The 22,060-nt window shown below is 44.1% G+C and overlaps 1 protein-coding gene and 1 non-coding gene across 2 annotated transcripts in view; both read left to right on the forward strand.

Moving 5' to 3' along the window:
* SLC25A43 (solute carrier family 25 member 43) overlaps positions 1–19,833 on the forward strand; it is a 41,742-nt gene extending 21,909 nt beyond the window's left edge. Inside the window, exons 4-5 of the mRNA XM_061136277.1 lie at positions 16,849–16,983; positions 17,809–19,833. Of these exons, the coding sequence (XP_060992260.1) occupies positions 16,849–16,983; positions 17,809–18,009 (336 nt within the window). The 3' untranslated portion in view covers positions 18,010–19,833. The remainder of the gene's footprint in view (positions 1–16,848; positions 16,984–17,808) is intronic.
* On the forward strand, positions 6,063–6,135 carry TRNAE-UUC (transfer RNA glutamic acid (anticodon UUC)). The gene has a single exon. It is a non-coding gene; the product is annotated as a tRNA-Glu (tRNA).
* Positions 19,834–22,060: the final 2,227 nt, after the last annotated feature.

Consider the following 22,060-nt stretch of genomic DNA (forward strand, 5'->3'; position numbering starts at 1 on the left):
AGATGCTGAACTGGGCACAGAGCTTCATCCATTCCCTCCAGGGTGCCTCTCCCCTCTCTGGGTTCCTCATGTTCATAACCCACATCCTCAGCCCTGAGCCATATTTCCCCAGCCCTGCTCCTGCACTTCTCATCGCTTAGCTGGACACTGCCGTTTGGCCGACACCTCTCCAGGTCACCTTGAAGTATGTATCAAACTGACCTCTCCCTCTCCTGAAACTGTCTTCCCAGGGTTCTCCATTTCAGTGTGGTCATTCCCCACTTACCCAGGCTGCAGACCCAGAAGTTGTCTCTCTTCCCCCTCCCCCAGTCAGCCTTGAACCCAGTTGGGTCTTCATTCCTAACACTCCCGTGTTGGTCTTTGTCACTGTCCCTTCCCTCCTCTGGGACCTTACCAGCTCATACATCAACTACTGCAGTAATCTTCCAATTGATCTCAGGATTCATTCTAAAAATGATCATAAGCATTGGGCACTGATGTACCAACCAGGCACTGTGCTACATGCTGTATGCTCATTATTTCATTTTAATCCTGGCAACAGACCTGCCAGGTTGGTACTATTCTTATCAAGCCCATTTTACAGAGGAGAAAAGTGAGGCACTAAGACGTTCCGTAGCCCGCCCAAGTCCACACACTCAGTAACTGAGTAACTTGCATCACCAGGATCAATATTCATTTCCGCCTCCTCCAGCCCAGCCTATGGGCTTCTGCCAGATGAATTTTCTTAAGATCTGCCTTTGTCATGTCCATTATTGCCCTGAGAATAAAGGCTGGGCCGCTTGGCCCAGCAGGCCACCCTTACCAACTTCGCCACCCTCGTTGCACCGAGGCCCCCTCTATCAGGAGTTGCACAATCAGATGCTGGCAAGAACTTGGAGGTAACGGAAAAAAGAGAAAGTAGGGAAACCCGAATAACGTAACACTCACCTCCTAAAGAATAAGCTTGCAAATGCACTCTGAGCCGTCCTGGCTTTCAGAAGCATTCTGGAGAGCTAACTGCACTGTGCTTACAAAATGTGATCAGCATCTAAATACGAATCGCAGCACGGAACAAAGTGGGCCAGTGGAGGCTACAGTGAGTTCCCCTTCTCCAAATGGTAGATGCCATTTAGAAATGTGGGCCCATTTTTCAAGGGAGCCTAAAATCCCGATTTTCTTGTGAGATCCCCCAATCTTTCAACGTTGGCAAATACAAGTTGTCAGATTTTGCCTGAGCTAAACAAAACAGGACTTTTTTTTTTAAACCTCTGCCTGTTCCAGCCTCCAGTTCAATCAAAATGATCTCCTTAACCCCTCTCCTCCATCCCCCTGAAGAATAAGTGTATTTCACATTCCTGTCACCTCTGCCTGGAGCATCCACCTCCATCTCACCTGAGATGTGCCTCATGGTGGCTGGCTCTTCTCAAGTTGTTTAGTCGCTAACTCATGTCCAACTCTTTGGTGACCCTATGGACTGTAGCCCACCAGGCTCTTTTTGCCCTTGGGATTTTCCAGGCAAGAACACTAGAGTGGGTTGCCATTTCCTACTCCAGGTGATATTCCCAACCCAGGGATCGAATCTGTATCTCCTGCATTGGCAGGTGGATTCTTTACTGCTGAGTCACCTGGGAAGCACTCTTTTGACTTAAAACAGCACATATCTGTTGATTTCATTTGATAAATGAGTTCACTTTCCTACCCCTCAAACAGCGGTCCTATTGTGATAGATCAAGACAGGTGTTTTGCCTCTGTAAAACCACAAATGAGGGTGTTCCAAACCACTTTGGAGGGCATTGGGGGGTAGGAAAATCCAAGTTAACTAAAAGTGTGCTCTGTCAATAACTACAGATGCTGTCTTCACTGTCACTACCCCCACCCCCAAGGGCATATTTTGTTCCAGAAGCTTTATGGTTGAACAGCCCCTTTTAGTGGCTTCCCTGGTGGCTCAGATGGTAAAAAAAAAAAAAAAAATCTGCCTGTGATAGGGGAGACCCAGGTTCGATCCCTGGGCTGGCAAGATCTCCTGGAGAAGGAAATGGCTACCCACTCCATCCATTCTTAGGGCTTCCCTGGTGGTTCAGATGGTAAAGAATCTGCCTGCCAATGTAGGAGACCTGGGTTCAATTGCTGGGTGGGAAAGATCCCCTGGAGAAGAAAATGGCAACCCATCTCAGTATTCTTGCCTGGAGAATCCCATGGACAGAGGAACCTGACAGGCTACCATCCATGGGGTTGCAGATTCAGACACAACTGAGCAACTAACAATTTGATTTTCACTTTTCAACCCCTTTTAAATAATACACTTAGCCTGTGTGTACACTCTGGTCCAGCTGGTTTAGTTTCCATAGCATTTCTCCACGTACCCCACCTTCTACCATCTCTCCACCATTGCTGCACGCCTCCACCCTTCCCTCCTGAAACTTTCTCTCACCTTCTCAAGAGGAAAGAGGTTCCCGGTTCTGACTGCCCATAGCTTCCTCTCTATAGCTTGCAGGCCCATGTCACATGCTTCCTTGTGTCATAATCTTCTGTGTTCATGATTCCTTCCAGACTGAGCTCCTTGCCTTTGAGACGTGTGTCTTACACATCTGTTTGTCCCCATAGCACATAACCTCATATTGCAGGCACTTGATACTTGTTTTAAAATGAATAAAGTTCAGGGCTGGCTTCTGAGTTCCCACTGCCTTGTGAGTACAGAATTGAACCTCAGCTGCTGCTGGGTGAGCCCCAAGCCTGTGTGCTCATCCCTGCCCTGTGTGAAGGTAAGAACAGCCTGCCTTTTCCTGCCTGCTAACCTAGGGAAACATCAGCTTTGTCCCCTGCCTCAAACTGCCTGCAATCCTTGCTCTGATCACGCACTATCTCCCACCCCCAGCCTTAGCTCTCCTGTTCTGTGTATTTCAGCTCCAACACCTGTCACCATTTCAAGATAAGTAAATAAGCTAAAAGGACAGAGAAAAACAGTCTTGATGGACACCCTCTCTTCACAACAGCCTCCCACCACTTTGTGCTTGATGAATCAGCATCATAGTGTTTGTACTTGCATGTTGATTTCAGTAAACGTGATATGAAGGAACAGATCTAGATCTGGCATAAGGATGGGGACAAAATATGTCTGGAGGAGGTAACCACAGGGAAGTCTTCCCCTGGAAATAAGAAATGACAATAAGGTGATCATAACTACCATTTATTCATCTTGTAATGTGGACCAGGCTGTGTATCATCCCATTCCATCCTCTTCATCCACCCTATTAAGTAAGTATAGTTAGTATCCCTAGTTTCTAGGTGAGGAAATGAGGCATGAGGCACAGAGAGGGTAAGTTACTTGCCCAGCATTCACTTAGCTACCAAGTGGCTCGGGGGCTAGGAAATCAGGTCTTTCCTTCAGGCCCATGCTTTATTCACCAGGGCTCCAGAGGCTTGTTCCTAGATGCTAAGTAATCAGTTACATTTTTTTTTAGTTCAAGATGACAGAGAATGAAATCTAATCTTGAGATTTGGGAACGCTGGGCCTCAGTTGGAAAAATAAAAAATAAACAGCACGCAAGCTCAGAAACGGGCACAAGAGTGGCTTTGGCCAAGGAATGGTTAACTCAGTTGGAAGGGGAAAAAAAATCTTTGGAAAACCAGGCGCCCTGGCTTTCTTTGGTCGCTGGCAGCCTGACAACGAAAGGCTTGAAACCGGCAGATTGAAATGAGGAGCAGAGAACATTCAGCAGCCATGGACCTTTGGCCGCCTCAGACTGGCCATGCCGCTCAGACAGACTGGGAAGAAAACCCCAGCAGCTCACCGAGCCCATGGCAGAGCAGGTGCAAAGCCCCAGCATGAGAGAGTGTAGATTATTCTCATCACACCTGCCAGGAAGTGCTACATGAGTTTCAGGTGTCCTGCCTAGTTCAGCATTTCTTGATTGACATGGCATCTAGTCTCAGGAGGACTAGAGTTCTGTTTCCTCAGCACAGTTAACTCACCCGCTGGTCCAGAAATACAAACACTGCTGGGTTCTCAGCTCTCGGGGTCATGGGAGAGGATGGGAACGTTACCTTGAGTTCACTGCATCTTGCCATCATTTTGCTTTGGGGGCTGGGCCCTTTGGGAACTGACTGCTTCTGCCTCAGTCAGTAGCATTGCCTTGGCATTCTGAGGGGGGGAAAAAAGGACATTTTTCGGATCCTGGTAGAGGTCTGGACATCCCTCAAGCCAGGTGGCTTTGTTTGAATATCATCATTAAGGTGTAAGGAAAGAAGTCTCCCCTTTGTTTTTTCCAAAGGTGTAGAGTGCCCTAAATACTTTAGGGATGGCAGTTGTTGATCATGGAAACAAGACTATCCCCTATAGGGCAGGCATGGGGTGGGGGCGGCGGGGGGGGCAGGGGCTGCAGGGAGGAGCCTTCCTAATTCCACTCATTGTAAAATCTCTCTGCCCTTTCCTCCTGACCTGCACTGTCTTGTTCCTTCCAAGAGATAAAGTCTGGGAATCGAAATGGCCAGCCTCTACTAAGCAGACTTCTTTGAGTTCCAGTTGGACAATAACAGCAGCTAAAACGGGAGCTCCCCTTCCCCCTGCCTCCAGGGTTGGGGTGAAGAGAGACAGGGAAGGGAGGGGAGTCCCAGGAAAGGCCCACAGCTGTGAGCACTCATCTGTAGGCCCCGCTGTCAGGGGGAGATGCACACTGGGGTTTGTGAATCCCTCTGCTGGCATCAAGCCAGCTTTAGAAATGCAGCACCAGTTTTTACCTCCTTTCCCTCACATAGATGTTATTCATTTGTTTTGGAGGTTTGTTTGTCTCTTTTTTTGTTGTTTGTTTGTTTGTTTTTGGCCACGCCATGTGGCATATGGGATCTTAGTCCCCCACCAGGGATTGAAACCATGCCTCCTGAATTGGGAGTCTTAACCACTGGAACACCAGGTTCATTTGTTAGGGGAGGTGGTTGTTTGTTTTTTAATAATTTACTTGTTTTTGGCTGTGCTGGGTCTCTGTTGTTGCGTGGGCTTTTTTTTTCTTTAGTTGCAGCTCTCACACTCTAGAGCACAGACTCAATAGTTGGGGGCGCACAGGCTTCTAAGCCCCACGGCATGTGGGATCCTCCTGGATCAAACCTGTGTCTCCTGCATTGGCAGACAGATTCTTTACCACTGAGCTACCAGGGAAGTTCCCCTGCTCATTTGCTTTTGATAGCTGTGTTTATCTTAAAGCTTTCATTGGCAGACTAGCTCTGTGGTCCAGAGTGTGGGCTTTAGATGCCAGCCCTGCCCCTTACTCTTTGTGTGAACTTGGGTAAACCACATCGCCTCTCTGAACCTCATCTTTCCTCCTCTGTAAAACATGGGGATCGCCAGTCCAGGTTGGATTCATGAGACAAGTGCTCAGGGCTGGTGCACTGGGATGACCCAGAGGGATGGGATGGGGAGGGAGGTGGGAGGGGGGATCAGGATGGGGAACACATGTAAATCCATGGCTGATTCATGTCAATGTATGGCAAAAACCACTACAATATTGTAAAGTAATTAGCCTCCAACTAATAAAAATAATTGGGAAAAAAATTCAACATTTATAAAACTAAAAAAATTAATAAATTTTTAAAAATCTTAAAAAAAAAAAAAAAAAAACACGGGGAGAAGCCTAGTGCCTGGTTCATATTCCTGTGGAGAAGACTGAATGGGGTTAATGCAGACACAGAGCCAGACACATGATAAATACTCAATAAAGCTAAGGTACTATTTTTATTCTTGAAGCATCTCTTCAGAATCTACTCAGGCATCAAAGGCCTGATTAGAGCTACAAAAGCCAGGCCAGGTGTGTTTATGTGTTTTCTATGATCACTATAAACACACAAATGAGCTAGCATCGCAAGACCTCAAAAGATCTTCCCATCTCTATAGATAATGGTGAGAAGTGATGGTAGTGGAGTGGATCATTCATTTGTTGGGTTAATTTAACAGGTGTTTACCCAGAGGCCACTGGGTGCAGCTACTGCATGTGTCTGTATATTCCCAGCCTGCTGAAAACTGGCATCTGCCAAATCTTTTCCTGCAAGCTTCCTACGCAGTCTCACTCCCTGTCAAGATGACACTGGGGACACCCCTGATGGTCCAGTGGTTAGGACTTGGTGCTTTCACTGCCAAGGGCCCAGGTTCAATCCCTGGTCAGGAAATTAAGATTCCACAAGCTGTGGGGTGTGGCCAAAAAATAAAAACAAAATTTTAGAAGGTGACACTAAAAGTTGGCTCTGCCCTGCACACACTCCCACGGCCTCCCTCCGCTGCTCCCATGCCTGCATCTCAATTGCTTTCTCGAGTCTGGTCCAGCTGCACTTTTGATTTCCCCACCTCCACCCCCAGCTGGTACATGGGAACTATTTCTCTTCTCTTCCCAAGCAAAATACTAGCCTGCTGTCCATTTCCTCACTGTCCCCATGTCACTGTGGGCTTTCCGAGTGGGTCATTATGGGGGATGGCTTGTAGGCCTGCCAAGCCGGGAGCAGCTGCCTATACCCGCTTGCGTGGACACCCCCCCACCCCCCCGCCCAAGGAGCCAGGGTGTTTCTCAGCTGTATGAGGACAATTTGGGGGGACCTAGCTCTGCCAAGAGAAACTTGAGCCATGTGGCTCACAAGACATAAAGGCCCTTTTACTTTAATACCATTGTTTTTTTTTTTTTTTTTTGGCTTGTTTCACTCCTCGGGATTTGCTAACAAACAGAAGCCTCTTAGCCCAACTGCCTTCCACGAATATACATTCTCAGACAGCTTGGAAACTGGATGGTATGGTCTTCAGGTTGTGTCCTATATTACTGCAGAAGTTAGAAGTTGTTTCCAAATAACAAGTGAAAGGTTATGAGCTCCTGTTCGCGCCAACTAGCAGACTCTTTTCTTCTTTTTTTGTGTATTCTTTCCTCTGTCTCTCCTTTTAAATACTCTTTTTTTTAATGAAGACTTTGGGTTTTTTAGAGCAGTTTTAGTTTACAGCAAAATGGAGAGGAAGATACAGAGATTTTCTACAGACCCTCTGCTTCCACACAGGCACAGCCTCCCCCAGTATCAACATCCCCCACCAGAGTGGAACACTTGTTACAACTGATACCTACCGTGACACAACATAATCACCCAAAGTTCAAAGTTTACCTTAGGGTTCACTCTTGGTGTTGTCCATTCTATGGATTTATGCAAATGTATAATGACGTCTTAAATATCCTCTGTCTCTTTTCATGGCTTGGTAACCCATACCTTTCTCAGTTTAATAATATTTCATTGCCTGATACTAGATCATTTATTCATTCACACACTGAAGGACATCTTGTTGCTTCTAAGCTTTGGAAATGAAGAATAAAGCTGCTTTAAACAACTATGTGCAGGTTTTTGTGAGGGCATAGATTTTTAACCTCCTTTAAGTAAATAACCAATATCTAATCAGCACAATCGCTGGCTCTTATGCTATGAGTATATTTAGTTTTGTAAGAAACCACCAAACTGACTTCCAGAGTGACTGTACCATTGTGCATGCCCACCAGTAATGAATGAGAGTTACTGTTGTCCCACATCCTCACCAGTATCTGTTGCCCTCGGTGTTCTGGATTGTGGCCATTCTAGTTAATGTGTAGTGGTAATTGGGTTGTTTCTTATTGTTGAGTTTTAAGAGTTCTTTCTATGGTTTGGATAACGGTCCCTTATCAGATATGACTTTTGCCGATATTCTCCTAGCCTGTGGTTTATCTTCTTATTGTCTTGATTAATGCTCTTTTACAATTAACATTCTACCTTTTGCATAGGGAACATACACATTTGAAACAAAAATCCCAAGAGGCACAAATAGTGTCCATTAAAAAGTTAGTGTTCCCCAACCTTTGTCCCTTGGCCCCTCCAGTTCTCTGCAGAGAAAACCCTATTGTTTCCAGTTTTTTACCTAGTCATTCCAAAGATGGTCTATCCAAAGATATACATAAACATGCGTATTTATATTCTTTTTGTTTTTAGAAAATCAGCAGCATGCATATATCTCTTCTACACTGTTTTTTTTTCCACCTAAAATGTATCTTGGAGATGGCACCTTATCAGTCCAGATTTAACTGCCACATACTTTTAAATGGTGACATAGTGTTCCATAGTATGATGTACTATCTCTTTGATAGACATTCAGATTATTTCCAGTTTGCTGCTGTTATTAACAATGCCGCAACAAAAATCCTTGTAACATACATCATTTCCCACATGGGCAAATGTATCTGTAGGATAGATTCCTAGAATTAGGATTGCTCTAATCAAGGGAATATGAGTTTACATCTTCACAAGTATTATTTAATTATTTCAGTACTCATGGAAAGAATAAAAAACCTAAAACATTGCCTCTGGTAGAAGACCTCTGGGGAGTTTATCACAGAAACAATCAAGCACATTGCTTTGAAGTGTTTACCTATCATTTCCATTGACTGCAAATCCAATCCTTCTTTCCTTCAATATGTATTAAGCACATTCTGGGCACTGAGCATATTGGTAGCCTTTGGGAACAAAACCATAAACAAGATAGACATAGTCACTGCCCTCATGGTATTTAGTCTATGAGGTATGGGGGGTGGGGAGACATGAAAGAAATAATTATACACTGAAAGTGAAAATGTTAGTTGCTCAGTCATGTCTAACTCTTTGCAACCCCATGAACTGTAGGTCTCCAGGCTCCTCTGTCTATTGGATTCTCCAGGCAAGAATACTGGAATGGGTTGCCATTTCCTTCTCCAAGGGATCTTCCCAACTCAGGGATCGGACCCAGGTCTCCCACATTGCAGGCAGATTCTTTACCATCTGAGCCACCAGGGAAGCACTATACACTAGATCATTACAAACTGTATTACATGCCATGAAAGAGAAGTACCGGGTGACCAAAAGTGTTTACTGGGCTCCTGACTTAGGCTGGAGGTCTGGGAAGACTTCCCTGCAGAAGTAATGTTTAGTCTCATCGGTGAGAAAGACTTAGCTAGGCAAAGGGAAGCACAGATTTGAAGTCCTAGGGGCAGGAAGGAGTGTGGAGTAGGACCAGCAGCATGGATTAGAGGAGCAAGAAAGAGCCTTCAAGGTCATTTAGTTCCAGCCTCCTTAACCTGACATGTGAGGAAAGGAAGGTTCAAGGAATTCAAGAACTTGGTCAAGGCGATGCAAATGGTGGCAGAGCCAGATCTAGGACTCAGCTTTCTCAAGTGATGTCTGCTGTAGAACACTGCATGTCCATTCTGGCAGATCTGAACTTGACACTACAGGATAGTCACCTGGGTTTGTATGGAGGGAGAATTTAAGTTCAGGGCCTTGTGGCTAATAACCTGATATGCTTTGTATCTCTTTAGTAGTAAAATACAGTTTGGGCAAATGGCAGTCTAGCATTCTAGGCTCCTGGGTTGGTTTAGTCTTCAGTATACTTGTCTCTTCTCCAAGCTTTGGGAGGTTTTTTGGTTTTTGTTGTTGTTGTTGTTGCTGCTGCTGTTGTTTGGGTATTTTGGGGGGCTTTTTAGGTTTGGGGGGGTTTCTGTTTTGGCCATGCCGCACAACTTGTGGCATCTTAGTTCCCCAACCAGGGACCGAACCTGAGCTCTTGGCAGTAAAATCACAGAGTCCTAACCACTGGATTGCCAGGGAATTCCCTATTCTCCAAGCTGAAATACTCTATAGTAATGATAATGGTCGTTACTATTTGTCAAATGCTGTTCTAAGCACTTTACATGTATTTCATTTAATCTTGACAACAATCCTATAAGATAGGCATTATTATTATTATCCCATTTTACAGATGAGGAAATTGAGGCTCGGGTAGGTCAAGGCATTTGCTCAAAGTCCCAGGGTTAGTGAGTGGCAAACTGAGGTCTCAATCTAAGCAGTCTGGCCTCAGTGCCCATGTGCTCTCACTGCCCAGGCACTCTCACTATCAGCAGCAGGGGGGTGGGCTCAGGTCTTAGCCTTAGCTACTGTGTGCTATGAAGGGCCCACACCAGTGAAACTCAACCTGTCTGCCTATCAGACTCATGTGGGGAGTTTGCCAAAAATGCTGATGTCCAGACCTCACCCCAAGTCAGTTAAATCAGTCTCCAGGGGTGATCCCAATCATTGATGGTTTTGAAAAGCTTCCATGTTTAGTCTAATATGTAGCTAAAGGTTGAGAAGCATGGCTATATGGCCATACCATTCCTTCTTTCTCTGGGGATATCTTAGTCCGAGCTGCTATAACAGAAATACTATAGATTAGGTGACTTGACAAGCACTTATGTCTCATGGTTCTAGAGACTGGGAAGTCCAAGATCAAGGTGCCAGCAGGTTTGGTATCTGGTGAGAAGCCACTTCCTGGTTTGCAAATAGCCAGTTTCTTGCTGTCTTCTCCCATGGTGGAGTGAGAGGACATTGTGTGTCCCCTTATAAGAGCACTAATCCCATTGATGAGGGCTCCACCCTCATAACCTAATCACCTGCCACCTCTAAGTACCATCACAGTAGGGATTAGGGATCCAATATATGAACTTTGGGGACACACAGACATTCAGTCCAGGGGGCAACCAGCAATATGATTTTGCTTTTGCAATCTGGGTGTCTATTTGTTTTTTTTTTTTTTAATTAAAAAAGTTTTTATTTTGTATTGGAGTAGAGCTGATTAATGATATTGTGATAGTTTCAGGTGCACACCAAAGGGACTCAGCCATACATGTACATGTATCCATTCTCCCCCAAACTCCTCTCTCATCAAAGCTGCCACATAATATTGAGCAGAGTTCCATATACTATACAATAGGACATTGTTGGTTATCCATTTTCTGGGTATCTGTTTAGTGTGACCCTTGTAGAAGCATTTATTCATACCACACCATGAGCAAACTCCAGGAGATAGTGAAGGACAGGGAAGCTTGGCACACTGCAGTCCATAGGGTCACAAAGAGCCGGACACGACTGAGTGACTCAACACCACCACCATGAGCTCCAGTCCTAGCATAAAGAATTCATTCAGCGTGTGTGCTGTGGCACCCATATTCAAGGTTGATATGTGGTAACAGGTTTGCAGAGGGCTGAGGTAGTAATCTAACTGGAAATAGTGTAGCTTAGTGGGGTAGAGCTTCAATCTGACCCAGATTCAAGTTGATACTTGTTTCAAGCAGTCTGATTTTGAAAATTTCTCTTTTCTTGGGCTCCATTTTGCCATCCATAAAACAGGGTTAGTAAGATAATACTGCCTATTTCATGAGGCTTCTGTGAAGATTAAATGAGCTAGTCCATGTCAAGTGCTCAGTGTAATGCCTGACACCTATAACTCTGTAAATATTGGCCATTGTTTTATTTCCTGGCCATACATGTGGCTTATTTGAGCCTGGTCACAGGTAAACAGTTGTACTGGAGAAAGCTACTAGTGACACTGACATTGAGGGGAATTTTGTTTGACATTTGATTAGTGCCTGGTATGTGCAATGAAGGGTATTAGACCCTGAAGAGCTGGGACAGTGAGGACTGCCTAGTGTCTGATCCCATGAGCTTGCTGACTGCCAGCCCAGAGATTGCATCCAGATAACTTATACCAGGTAGCCTGACCCACAGCAGAGGTCTAACTAGTACCTAAGGGAGCACAAAACAGGAAAAGAAAAGACTGGAGATGTTTCAGTTCAAGTCCAAAGGTGGACTGCAGGCAGAATTCACTGTTTCTCAGGGCACCTCGATCAGTCTTTTTCCCTCTAAAGGCCTTCAACTAATTAGATGAGGTCTGCCCACATTATGAAGGGTAATTTGCTTTACCCAAAAGCCTAGTGATTTTTTTAAATTGAAGTATAGTTGATTTACAATGTTGTGTTAGTTTCAGCTGTACAGCAAAGTGATTCAGTTATATATATACACACACACACACACACACACATATTTGTATTATTTTTCAGATTCTTTTTTATCATAGGTTATTACAAAATATTGAGTATAGTTCTCTGTGCTATGCAGTAGGTCTTTGTTGTTTATTTTATATACAGTAATGTGTATATATTAATCCCAAACTCCTAATTTATCAAATTAACAAAGTCTAGTGACTTAAATGTTAATCACATCTACAAAATACCTTTACAGTAACATCCCAACTGGTATTTAACCAAATATCTGGGTATTGACCATGGCCTAGCCAAGTTGACACATGAAGCTAACCCATCATGGGGTGATATTGGGAAATGATGCTGGGAAGATAGGTGGGGGCCAAATTGTAGAGAGTATTGAATTCTGTTAAGTTTTCTTTGGAAAACACTCCTTCTGGAAGTTTTCCTTTGGAAAATTGGGGGTTGGTGAAGGTTTTGAAGCAAAGCAGTGACAGTATCTGATGAGTTTTGAGTGGTATACATGAGGGGTGAAGAGAACTTAAGGGTAACTCCAATTTGGGGCCTGAGCAAAGAGGTCAAAATACATATACAGTTTGTGGTGTTTATTAGACATTTAACTGGAGAGATGTCAAGTAGATAGTCGGTTACATGATCCTCTGGCTCAAAGGAGAGAGGGGGCTGGAGAACAGGAAGAAGGCCAGTGCAGTTGAAGTGTAGTGGCACAAGATGAAACTGAAAATATGTACTGGGGCAGGTCATGCAGAGCCTGAGCCTTCGCGTCATGTGTTCAGCCATCTCCTACCAGCTCAAGAGAGCTGATTATTAAATTGCAGCAAATTTGGGTGCTGGTTGACCTCACAGTTGGTAGCCTGCAATCTGCCATGGTGGGAGTATTTACAACATTGAAATGAAGAAATGCTACAACTCAGGGCTTCCTCCACCCACAGAACCAGTTGTTAAATATTTATTACAATATTACCACTACAGCTTACAGACAGCAGTGAAAATTTTATATTTATTCTCAGTGGCTTTAATAAAGTCATTAAAATATTTTAAGCAGGTGAGTAAAAAGATTTTTTTTTTAATCACTCTGGCTGCTCTATAGAGACAGAAGGCAAGAAGTCTCAAACTTTTTCTGTCCCGAAGAGACTACTAAGGATGCTGCTGCAATAGTCCATTGCAATAGTCCACACTGAAGGTGGAGTGAAGGAAAGACATCTAAAAGATTGTTAAGGTCCCAAGATTGACCATAGATGGCCCCTGATTCATCACAAATTGACTATAACTGAACCCGTTATATAATTCATGTAACTTGGTTAGTGTTTTTTTATTTTAGTGGTGGTAAGGGACCCCAGGTTGCAAAATTATTACCTTGACTCATGACTGGGGGCTTTTTGCTATTTTACTGGAAACCAGCAGAAGATAAATCAATAATATTATCTCATAACAGAATAAGACAGTTAATTTCCTACATGAGCACAATCTCCTCTTTTTAATATCTCAATCTTCCAGTAGCAGGAGGTGCTTCAAGCCTTGCAATTAGGCTGATTCTTTCTAAGGGAAAGGAGGCTTTAATATCTCTTTGACTGCAGTTCTTTCTCAACGGGGTAGGAAGGAAAAGAGGCCATGTCGGAATAGTGCTAAGATGAACACTTTAAAGACATTGGCCAAAGACCCCTGACCATTTTTGGCTCCTGTAACTCTAGGCATTTCACATTCCTTTTCTCATACTCTGGTCTGTGCTTGGTTGTTATCATACCTCAAGGGGAAGGCCTAACCCCAAAGTTCACCCTTTGCCTTGATGGAGAACAGAAATCCCTTTCCTACAGAGCTGAAATTCTAGTTGGGGGTAGGAGCAACCAATAAAGAAAAGAAGTAATTATACCAACTATGAAAGAGCAAGGAAAGGAGACAGGCCTGGCCACAATCAGTTCAGCAGGGTAATCGAGACAGATGGCAGAATAGGTGGGTAGAGTGGGGAGGTAGGAAGAAAGGAAGTGGAGTCAGCCAGAGTAGACAGCTATTTCAAGAAGTGCAGATGGAAAGGGAAAGACATGTCCATCCACAGCTAGATGGATAAGCAAATTATGATACATCCGCACAATGGAATATGACTCAGCAGTTTAAAAAAAAATAACTATTGATGAACACAACATGGATGACTCTTAAAGGCATCATGCTGAGTGAAAGAAGCCCATCTCAAAACAGTTACAAGCTCTATATTTCCATTTATATGACATTCTCAGGGAGCAAAACTATAGGAACAGAACAGATCAGTGGTTGCCCTGGGTTAGGGTGGGGGTGACTGTGATCATAAAGGAGCAGGAAAATCCTGGGGGCTAATGGAGCAGTTCTATATCCTGATTACAGGGGTGGTCACACAGATCTACACATGTGCGTCCATGTATGCTCAGTCCTCAGTCGTGTCTGACTCTTCCAACCCCATGGACTGTACCCTACCAGGCTCCTCTCTCCATGGAATTTACCAGGCAAGAATATTGGAGTGGGTTGCCATTTCCTCCTCCAGAGGATCTGACTCAGGGATTGAACCTGCGTCTCCTGCACTGACACGCAGATTCTTTATCACTGAGCCACCAGGGAAGCCCATCTATACATGTGTCTATGCTCATGTAACTAACTACACCCAAACAAGGTAATTTTACTGTATGTTACTTGGGGAACGCGAGATTGGGCAGAGTCTAAAAGACAAAGATTGGAGGAAGGAGTTTTTTCATATGGGAGGGACTTGAGTTTATTCATTTGCTAAGGGAGGAAATCAGGTCTCTTGAGAAAGGTGGCCAAAAAGAATTCAAAGGTGTGAGATCCAGGGCACCAGTAGGAAGGAAAGATGATCTGTTTTCCCCACAAACTGCAGCATAACACAAACTCCGTCTGGGACGGAGGACATGGTGTGGTGTGCAGGGCGTTGTGTGTGGTGAGGTTGGGAAGAGCCACTGGGAGGAATGGGAAATGATGCTTCCAGAGCTCGCCCTGCAGTATGATGGCCCACAGAGGCTAGAGACCTCAAAGCCTCACTAGTGCCGATCTGTCCTTTTGTGGATTCGATCTGTCCTTTTGTGGATTCATGTTCAGCAGCTTGGTGCAGAGAAGAGGTTGGTGGGGAGGGGGGATGGAGATCAGCTGAAGGACGAAGGGCAAGGATTTTAAGACGAGGAACAAAAAGAAGGGCTGGGAGGACAAGAAAAGGAGGACCCTGAAGCCAACAGGGAACTAATAGCATGGGAGACAAGGGAGAGGGCTTGTGACTAGATCAGTTAGTGATCCAACTGATTATGGTTAATAGGCATCGGAGAGCGGGGGAGCAGGATGGATGAGGACACTGGTCCAAGCAGTTCTGAAGTGGAGACAGAGGACTCATAAGTCAGGTTAGGGGTTTCACTGATATTTAGAATACTTTGTACAGAATAATCATAGCAGGACTTCCCCAGTGGTTCAGATGGTAAATAATCTGCCTGCAGTGCATGAGACACGTGTTCAATCCCTGGGTTGGGAAGATCCCCTGGAAAAGGAAATGGCAACCCACTCCAGTATTTTTGCCTGGAGAATTCCATGGACAGAGGAGCCCAGCAGGCTATAGTCCATAAGGCTGTAGAGATTTGGACATGACTGAGCAACTAACACTTTCACTTTCAGCTCATATTTATTGATCCTTTCCATGTGCCTGACACCAGTACTTTGCATGCACATCTCATTCATTCTCACAGCAGATACTATTCCTATTTTCTAAATAAGGAAACTGAGGCTTGACAAGATTAGATGAGTTACTCAGGGTCACATGACCAGTAAGTGGAGTAGCCATGGACTAGAACCCAACCTGTTTGACTCCAGGGTTTATGCTTCTCTGACTCATATACTCTATTGCTTCTCCCACATGGAAAAGCTTGGTTCCATCATAATAAAATGCTATATTGACCTCAACTAGACATCTCAGAAATGAACCAAAGTAGGTGCATAGCTTGATGTAAATGTGTCATCATTTCTGAAAGCCAGCTATAAAGGGCTGTCCCCCTCACACTGGATGAGTGGTGTCAATTCTGCCTGTAGATGGTATATTGAAAAGTTCTTTCATTTGATCATAAAATTATTTTGTTAAGGGACAAAAAATTACTTTCAGAGATGGGGCATTTTGGTGGTCAGCCAGAATGGTACTGGGAGTGGTGATGAAATCCATGGGGTAACCAAAGGAGTGGGTGGTCAAAGGAGTGTCAAGGTGAGGATCACTGATGCCTATGTCTAGAAACAAGGTCTGAGATGGGATGACTGTAGATGCTAAAGTTCCCTATGATGGTGGTAAGTGTGGAAGAGGGGGAGCTACTAGGTGTCACAGGCCTCAGTGAGTGTAGAAGAGTGGCCAGGAGGCCAGTCACTGAAAACAGCAACGAGTGTGGTTTAGTGCCACCAGCCCCAGCTGAGAGCTTTTGACATGAGAGTGGCCAGAGTCTGGGAACAGAAAGCAGGAGCTGGAAGAATGCCCTTCCCTCTACTACCCATCCCAGGACATCTGTGAGGTGGGGAAATGAGCAGCCCCCACTTGAGGGCTTCACAGAGGAGGGATCAGTTACGACAAGGAAACAGAAGGCATTTAAAAAAGATTAAAGTCTCTGTTACAACCCGTTTAATGTAAAACAGTATCCTTGGCAGCTTGCAGCTGTTTGTGAGTATAGCATATGTGTTAAATCCTTATAGCTAATAAAGAAGACAAATGAAAATGAAAAAAAAAAAAAAAGATTAAAGGCCTGAGAGGTGTCTACCATGTCCAGAGGGTATAGATTGAGAGGCAGTGCTAAGTATGAAGTGGAGTCAGTCCAGAATAGCTGCTTCCTTCCAAGAACAATAGCCCCAAACATGTGAATAGGGCGTCATGGCTTTCCTGCACACTAATACTCATTCTAAGCCTACAGAAAAGATAGAGTCCTGTGGCGGCCATTCTTCATCATCTTGGCCAGGACATTGAATCTTGAGACCTTGGCTGCTTGACAAAACCATTATTTCCCAGTGACTAAATCACCTCATCCCATCTTCTCTTTCCTACCAGGCTCAGAGCCCCTACCTTCCCCATGGTGGAGGAGTGGATGTCCATTTCTCAGGAGCAGTGGACTGCTTCCGGCAGATAGTGAAAGCCCAAGGGGTCCTGGGGCTCTGGAATGGATTGGCAGCCAACCTACTGAAGGTGAGAGGAATGGTCAGTCTCCCACTTGTCCGCCTCTGCCACTGCCACCCTTTTCTACACCTTTACCACTCCCTCTAGTTTGCCTGGAAACACCTCCTCTAGCACAGAGCCTGTGAATGCAGGCTGGCTGTCAGCCCTGAAGAGTGGGGACCCTGTGCAGTTTTGGGGCATCTGATATCCCATCCCAGAGGAGCTAAGCATTTAGTGTCAAGCTTCCCAACAGGGAGGTTCATAGACTCCTAAAAGGACTGTAACCCCCTATCCTAAAATTGTATGAAAAAATGTGTCCATATGGGCATCTGTGCGTCTCTCTGAGGAAAGGATCTGTAACTTTCACCATTTTCCAAAAGAACTCCATGACTTAAAAAAAAATGGTTAAGAACTGTGGACTAACCTTGCACTAGTGGGCATAGAAATGATTCTAATCAAGACAAGATTATGTTAGGAATTTCCCAGCTGTCCAGTGGTTAGGACTGAGCATTTTCACTGCTGAGTTCAATCCTTGGTCAGGGAACTAAGATCCCACAAACCATGCATGGCATGGCCACAAAAAGGCAAGTGTATGTTGACAGGCAGTGTTAGGTTGTCTACATGCATATCAACCCACACCCAGGCTTCCCCGGGGCAGGCCTTTCAATGGCTCTGCCACTCCTCTCCCTAATCCTCACTGGGCCGGCTTGCATTTTTCCATCTTCCCTGATTCCAAAAAGAATGACCATGTTGTATTGTTTACAGCCTTTATCTCAGTTTACCCTGATCCAAATTGATTGCAGATGCATTGATGTTTTAAGATTTTCACATGATTTTCATTTTTTTTCTCTACAGATAGTTCCATATTTTGGAGTTATGTTTGGCACCTTTGAGTTCTGCAAGAGAATCTGTCTTTACCAAAATGGTTACATCATGTCTCCTCTGAGCTATAAATTGACCCCAGGGGTGGATCAGAGTTTAAAGCCCCAGGAGTTACGGGAATTAAATAAGTTCTTCAAAACTGGACAACTAAAGTCTAAAAAACCAACTCTTTAAAACTGAATGGAACTAGAGGTGCACTGATTGAAGGCGTGTTGCAATCAGAGAGGAACAGAGCCTCAGAATTGTGCACGCATGGAGTGACGAGAGGGTGCTCCTGTCTGCTGCTCTTGGAAATGAGAAGTTTTGGCCACACCTGAGCTCCAGAGTGATGGCCCTGTGAACACCTGCACCACCGTGATTTTATAACAAAAACTAGCAGTAATGAAATGTACAGTTTACACTCTGGATATAAATAGTCACTCAGTCGTGTCCAACTCTTTGCGACCCCATGGACTGCAGCACGCCAGGCTTCCCTGTCCATCACCAACTCCCAGAGCTTGCTCAAACTCATGGCCATCAAGTCGATGATGCCATCCAGCCATCTCATCCTCTGTCATCCCCTTCTCCTCTCGCCTTCAGTCTTTCCCAGCATCAGGTCTTTGCATCAGGTGGCCAAAGTATTGGAACTTCAGCTTCAACATCAGTCCTTCCAATGAATATCCAGGACTCATTCTCTTTAGGATTGACTGGTTTGATCTCCTTGCAGTCCAAGGGACTCTCAAGAGTCTTCTCCAACACCACAGTTCAAAAGCATCAAATAGTCAGTGTATGCAACACCAAAGAAAGGGCCTGGCCATGACCCCTCAGAGCAACGTGCTGTTGAAGTGACTGGGCAGACAGCATGCTGGAGCTCCGCCACAGGCTCACAGCTTACACTAACCCATGGCAGCCTAGTTTCACCCAGATTCACTTGAGACTTCCCAATCCAGTCATTCTAGAACTCACAATCCTGGCTGTCTTCAGAGTGCACGCACTATGATGTAAATTATGCCTTACCAGAAACTAAATGAAAACATTTAACATTTAAAAGTTACCACCGTCATAGTAGATCCAGCCTTCTTTATTTAAATTTGAAGCCTTCTTGTGTTTCTAGAAGGTAGTTTATACCATGACTGCTTTGTTATGCCCTAGAAGACCTTCTTTCAGTTAGTCATGTATAGTTCAAATGTCCTGAATTCTCTGCCTTTTTAACTTGCTTTGCAAGCCTACCCAGAAAATAAATTATTTAGTCAACTTATTCTCACAGCATGTCCCAGTTGCCTAGAAAGGATCAAACAGAACATTTGACACACACACAGACCGACAATGTAGCTAAAAAAGCACTTTGGGCTAATCATGTCTACTAGATTTTTTTAAAATCAAATTTTAGGTTTATTCCACCTTGGGGATTCTATGTCAAGTTTATGTAATTGTATCTTTTGAATAGCCTATCTATGCATTAAAAAGCAATATCTAATATTAAGTTGTTAATTTATACACACACAGAAAGACTTTCAGTATGTTGGAAGTATTTTTCCCTATTAAATTTATTTTCCAAAGAAAAATTATGTGTTGGTCATTTATTACTAATTTGAGTTAGAAAACTATTGCTATATATATACTGGCCAAAATCTTTAAACTCTCAAAATCTTTAAACTTGTCCTATTGAAATATATCAAAATAATTCATTTTTCCAGCCACTGAGGCAGACTGTGTTTTATGGAGAAGAGAAGTTAATACACACAAGAAAATCTCATCTGTAGTCCAATCAGTTAGGGTTTCAGTTCAGTTCAGTCCCTCAGTTTTGTCCGACTCAGTCAATTGCGACCCCATGGACTGCAGCTTGCCAGGCGTCCCTGTTCATCACCAACTCCCAGAGCTTGCTCAAACTCATGTCTATCGAGTCAGTGATGCCATCCAACCATCTCATCCTCTGTCATCCCCTTCTGCCTTCAATCTTTCCCAGATCAGGGTCTTTTCCAAGAAATCAGTTCTTCGCATCAGGTGAGTTTAGAGGTGACAGGTGAGTTTAACAGATTCTTAACCGAGAGTGAATAGTTGATGTTAGTTACTCTTGATTTTCCTTGAGGTGAACAACTTTTTAAAAACTTCTGAAAGCTGTAAAGAAATATTTTTAAAACTCTAGTACTGTTCCTAAAACAAATTTCCAACTTCTTGTATTTTCCCAGAGGTATGAAGGAAACGTTCTGCTTTTCTGCTTTAGTGTTTGCAATGGGCACCACCAAACTGGGCTAAGTACTTTAGGAGGATTATAAAGATATGTGATGCAATATTGACCCAGGAGTAACTTCTAGTCTTCAGCAACAAAACATACCTACACATATGAAATGACTATAATTACAAAGCAAATACAAGCAAGGGCATGATAATATAGCAGCAGCCATTAACAAGATTACCAAGGGGCTCCATAATTGATTCATTTAGTGAAATCAGTGATTTAAAGTATACAAAAAAAATGAGTCTTTTTTTATATGGTGGTGGTGGTTTAGTCACTAAGTTGTGTCTGACTCTGCGACCCCATGGGCTGTAGCCTGGCCAGGTTCCTCTGTCCATGGGATTTCCCAGGTAAGAATACTGGAGTGGGTTGCCATTTCCTTCTCCAGGGGATCTTCCTGACCCAGAGATCTAACTCAAGTCTCCTGCAATAGTTATTATTTATTTGGCTGCTCCAGGTCTTAGTTGTGATATGTGGGATCTTCGATCTTTGTTGCAGCATGTGGCATCTTTAGTTGCTCCAAGCAAATGCTTAGCTGCAGCATGTGGGATCTAGTTCCCTGACCAAGGTCAAACCTGAGCCCCCTGCATTGGGAGCTCAGAGTCTTAGCCACTAGACCACCAGGGAAGTCCTGGGAAGGAATGAGTCTTACATTACATTTTGAAGGAAGTGAAAGGATAATAGTTGGTGAAGAATAGGTTGAGGGGAGAGTATGTTGCAGGCTGAAGGTAGCATATGTGGCATCACAGAGGTGGAAGGAAGCAAAAGGTATCTGCAACAGAGTGCGAAGACTGGCTTTGTGCATTCGTTCAATGACAGCTTGCCCTCTGGGCATCATGGCACACCAGGCAGCTAAGGTCCTTGCCCATGTTCTAGTGAGGGGGGCAGTCAAAAAACTAATCAACAAGTGAGGTATAGACTGTAATGTTATGAGGGGGATAAACAGGGTGCTTTATTAGAGAATTACATGGGAGGTAAGGGAAGTATTTTTAATCAAGGAGCCAGAGAAAGCCACTATGAGAGGTGATATTTGAAATGAGACCTGAAAAATAAAAATGAATCAACCACATAAGGAACTAGAGAGAAGAGCATTCTTGGCAGGGAGAACGGAAGGTGCAACAGTGGTACTGGTAGTGGGAAAGGCTGGATGAATGACAAAGAAGTGAGCACAGCCAGTGTGGTGAGTGAGAACGGATGAGATGTGGTTGGACAGAGGGCCAGGTCATATGTGGCCACTTGGGCCATAGTAAAATGTTTAATTCTAAAATAAATGAGTAAAGTGAGTTTAATTCTAAGTGCAGCAGGGAGTCATTGAAGGCTTTTATGCAGAGATGATGCTATATAATTAATTTTCATTTTTGAAATATCCCTCTGGTTGCTATGTGGATAATAGCTAGGAAGGAAGCAAGGCTGTGAGCAGGAAAACCAGTTAAGAGGCTACTACAAAGTCCAAGTAAGAAATGATGACTTTTGGGGAATTCCCTGGAAGTCCAGTCGTTAAGACTTGGTGCTTTCACTGCCATGGGCCCAGGTTCAATCCCTGGTCCAGGAACTAAGATCCTGCAAGTGACACAGCCAAAAACAAAAAATAAAAAAACTTAAGTGATGGCTTGGACTAGAAAGGTGGCAATAAGGATGAGAGGAGTGAATAGGTTCAAGACAGATTTTGCAGTTTGGGATCAGCAGGATGTGCTGAGCAACTGAATGTAGGGAATAAAAGAAAGAATTCAAGGATGGCACCTAGGTTTTTCACTTTTGACTTATTAAAAAGGTAGATAATGTTGCCATTTGCTAAGGTGGGGAAGACTGGTGGGGGCCCAAGTTTTGGTGGAGAAGGAATTAAAAGTTCTGTTTTGGACATGTTAAATTTGAAATGCCCATGAGACATCCGAGTAGGGAAGTCAAGTAGGCAGTTGGCTGGACCATAGACTTTTCATGTAATTGTCCAAAACAATTGTGGTAGACAGAATAATGAACCCCCCATCAAGGGTGTCCATACCCTAATACCTA

The sequence above is a fragment of the Dama dama genome, chromosome X (assembly GCF_033118175.1).
Source record: "Dama dama isolate Ldn47 chromosome X, ASM3311817v1, whole genome shotgun sequence".
Taxonomy (NCBI): Eukaryota; Metazoa; Chordata; class Mammalia; order Artiodactyla; family Cervidae; genus Dama; species Dama dama.